The sequence below is a fragment of the Mycena indigotica genome, assembly GCF_014461135.1.
Source record: "Mycena indigotica strain 171206Taipei chromosome Unknown Mind.scaff0012, whole genome shotgun sequence".
Taxonomy (NCBI): Eukaryota; Fungi; Basidiomycota; class Agaricomycetes; order Agaricales; family Mycenaceae; genus Mycena; species Mycena indigotica.
In genome coordinates, this window is record NW_023503011.1 from 2,684,039 (window position 1) to 2,687,505 (window position 3,467).

At 56.5% G+C, this 3,467-nt stretch overlaps 1 protein-coding gene across 1 annotated transcript; it reads right to left on the minus strand.

Annotated features, from left to right (window-relative positions):
* Positions 1-1,084: 1,084 nt before the first annotated feature.
* On the minus strand, positions 1,085-3,127 carry MIND_01250400 (uncharacterized protein; the record flags this gene model as incomplete). Its single annotated transcript, XM_037368989.1, has 9 exons — positions 1,085-1,638; positions 1,683-1,833; positions 1,886-1,966; positions 2,018-2,246; positions 2,291-2,327; positions 2,377-2,465; positions 2,515-2,672; positions 2,724-2,897; positions 2,948-3,127. 9 exons carry the CDS (start codon positions 3,125-3,127, stop codon positions 1,085-1,087), a joined length of 1,653 nt encoding a protein of 550 aa, XP_037214957.1.
* Between the last annotated feature and the right edge of the window lie 340 nt (positions 3,128-3,467).

Below are 3,467 nucleotides of genomic sequence, written 5' to 3' on the forward strand. Positions count from 1 at the left end.
AATATATACGAGTTTTAGACAGTCTGAGATAAAACTATCTATGGGACTGAAACCATTCCTGAAATGGTTGATATCTGTGCACACATATGTTTGGTCATGATATCACGCGCATCAAATGTGGTGAAACTGACAGTGAAACAAAGGAAATCATTTCACTGACAGTTTCAGCACAGATGATACAAAGGAAATGCACATACATTCTCTTTGTTTCTATTTGCATTTCTCCACTGCTGAAACTGTGGGTTTACAGTACAATGAAATCATTGTTGAAATCTCAAATTTATTCATGCCAGAAATTGTGATTAAAACTGTCAGTATATACATTGGAGAAATTGTAAGAGATATTGTATGTATATCAGTGACTTGAGGGTCAACCCTCAAGTTAACCCTCAAGTCAACCCCAAGGGTCTGACCTCTGGGTAGACCCTACAAGTTCAGTCGCTAGCTACATATTTAAATACATAATTAGCATGAATGGGATAACCCTTAATACATGTTACTATTCAGTTTAGCTATGACTCGGTGGGGCGGTGCTCGTGAAAATGGTATAAAGGGAGGACGAAACGGCCTGTGGTACGGCAGCGGAATGGTTCTGCGTGTCCGGTTAGCCCTGACTCGCACGCAGCTCCAACGCCAGGGCTCCGAGTCATGGCTTACCATGACGACGTCTGCACCCCGCCGTCTTCGCTCTGCTCAAGGTCTTCGCCCACAGACCGTACGACCCGGAGTCAGCGTTATCGCTGGCTTGGGTCCATCGACGCTGTTAAATCGTCCCTAGTCCTTTGCCGATGCTTTGCTCAGCTCGCTCTGGCTGCGGCGTCACTGTGAACGGTGAAGGTCCGTTGTCCCTCGGTTACTCCGCTAGCTGTCCCTGATGACCGCCAAAGCCGTACGCATGCTTGTCGACGGGTATTCCAGTGTCGCGCTCGCCAGCAGGAACCCTTCGACTCAATCGGAATTAGCCAGCAGTTGTGCCGTCAGGATCGGGTCGCTCGTCAGCCGCCGCAAATTTAAACACCCAATAGTCCTGGGTATACATACACCGAAATACATTTCGCTACACCGCACTCCTTCCGTACACAGCCTACGGCTTCTTCACTGCACCCACGATCTGCTCGATGATCGTCACGAGCTGGCCCTTGCTCGAGCTCGTCGGGCACGTAAGCCCGTTGGCCGCCGCCGCACGCTCCGCCAACCCCTGGCGCGCGTCGCCCGGCAGCCTGTATCCCGCGCCAGCGAGTCCGATGCGGCCGAGCCCGCGGCCCGGCTCCGGGGCCCGCTTGGACGCCGCGCTGAAGCACTTGGCGTAGAGGTCCCACGCGCCGGAGTAGAGCGGGTACTCGCCCTCGCCGATGAGCCCGAAAAGCGAGCCGCTCGCGCCGACGTTGACGCCGAGCCCCGCGGAGATGTCCACACAGCCGTCGACGGTGCCCGAGGCAGCGTTGCCCGAGGTCCCGGTAGAGGCATTCGCGGATGCGGAGAGGGAGAGGTCGATGCCGGTGCTGGCGTCGAGGTTAAGGTAGACCTGTGCCTTGGCGATACCGGAGAAGGCGTTCAGGCCCAGCGTGAGTTGTGGGATGAGGTGGCCCGAGACGGTGCCCGAGGTCTTGATCGATGGTTGGACGGAAAGGGTGAGTTCTGAGTCGAGTGAGAGTAGCACATGGAGCAAGAAAGCGACGAACGGCTGTTGTCTGGGTTGAAGCCACCGACAGCAGAAGGCTGGGGCGGAATATAAGCACGCGCGTTGGCGACGTTGTACTTGAGATCAACGCCGATTGAGAGGTCGCCAGACTTGATGTTAGCGTCGGCCTTGCCCAGCAAATCGAAGGTGGGCTATAATCACCAACTCAGCAACGTGGATTGGAAGTGGAGAACAGTGGCGTACGCCAAGCGTGAAGATTCCAGGGACATCAACGCCCGCGAGAGCGACAGAGTACAAGGAGACCTTGCCAGTAGAGTACGTGCCCTGTATCATAGTCAGTTCCCGAGTAAATGGAAGCAGAATAGAGAGACTGACGAGAGCAGTAGCGTCCAGCGAAAGGCGCGCACCCGCATGGCCATCGAGGCCGCCAAAGACCGCGAACTGCGTAATCTCGGCGGGAATGACGGTGCCCGCGACAACTAGCCCAAGCGAGACCGTAAGGTCAACGTCGACGTTCAGGGCGGTGGCGACGGAAGCGGTGAAGTTGGGGCAGTTGACCGAACCAGAGAAGAGAGGGTATTTCTGGTTGAGCTTGATGGGAGGGCTGAGGAGGGTGAGTGAATGGATAAGGGGTGGGGGAATACGGACAGAGTGCTGGAGAGAGTGTTGTTATAGCCGGTGGGATCTGAAGATACTATTAGATAGGATTGAAATGGCATAGATGGGAAACGCACTGCCCCCGCGTCTCGCGACGTCCTTCGCCGGTGCTGTAACGGTTCCCTGGTAGTTGTACCCCTCGATGCGGAATTCAACAGGACCAGTCCTAGCGGATGTACATTAGATCGCACACAATCGTGGGAATTAGTACATACACACTAGCGTCGACCTTGGCAAAATCGGTATCGACCCTGATCAAGAAGACGGTGTTGGCGTACTTGCCAGTGGCGCGCTTCGACTTGGCGCCACCGGGGATGGATTGGTTGGCGTCCACTTTGACGGAGGCAACACGGGCGAAGGGGTTGGCGCCACACTGCAAGCTGAATCAGCATCCTCGTCTGTGTCAGACAGAACATAAGCGCACCGACTCGGGGAGGCGGACGACGGTGTTGACGGCTCCGTGGCCCTCGAAAAGATGCTCGCAAGCAGCAGAGTTGCAGACGAGGCGGATCTGCTGCGAGAGGGCATTGGCGTCGCAGCTCAGGACACTCCAGCCACCAGCAGACGTGATGTCAGATACCGCCTTGTCTCCACCAACCTGAAGAGCCAGCGTCAGTACTTTAGAACGAGAGACATTTGTCAACGCACGATCGAGAGGACACCCGCGTTGGGGAGGTCATATGCGCACGAACCGCGGCATGCCTTATTCCAGTTGTTGCGCAGAGCCAGCGCTGACACGGGGGCCAACAAGAGAAGGAGAAAGAGCATAGCGGGCCCGGACGTGTGTGGGGGCAGGGAGACCGGTAGGCAGCGTGCGGTCACCCACATGCGTCGAATAAGTAGAAAACTGGGGAAGGCACATCAGCACGCGGGTGATTGCGAAGAAGCATGCTCGCACTGTCAGATGGTCGTGTCGTGCATATGACGCTGTCTTGGCGGCCGCGAGAGACCAGCGGAACAAGACGAGGGAGGGGAGAGTGGCCCAGGGACGATACACGTGTTAACTGGAGAGATTGGCGCCGAATGGCCAAGTGGGGGCAGCTGCGTCAGGGTGCTGCTGCGAATCCGCGGGGGGGGAATGGCGCGACAGGACGCTGGGTGGTTGATGGACCCTCGCCCAGCAACGATTGTCGGTGTCGAAGTGTGTGGGGTCAGAGCTTGGGCAGAG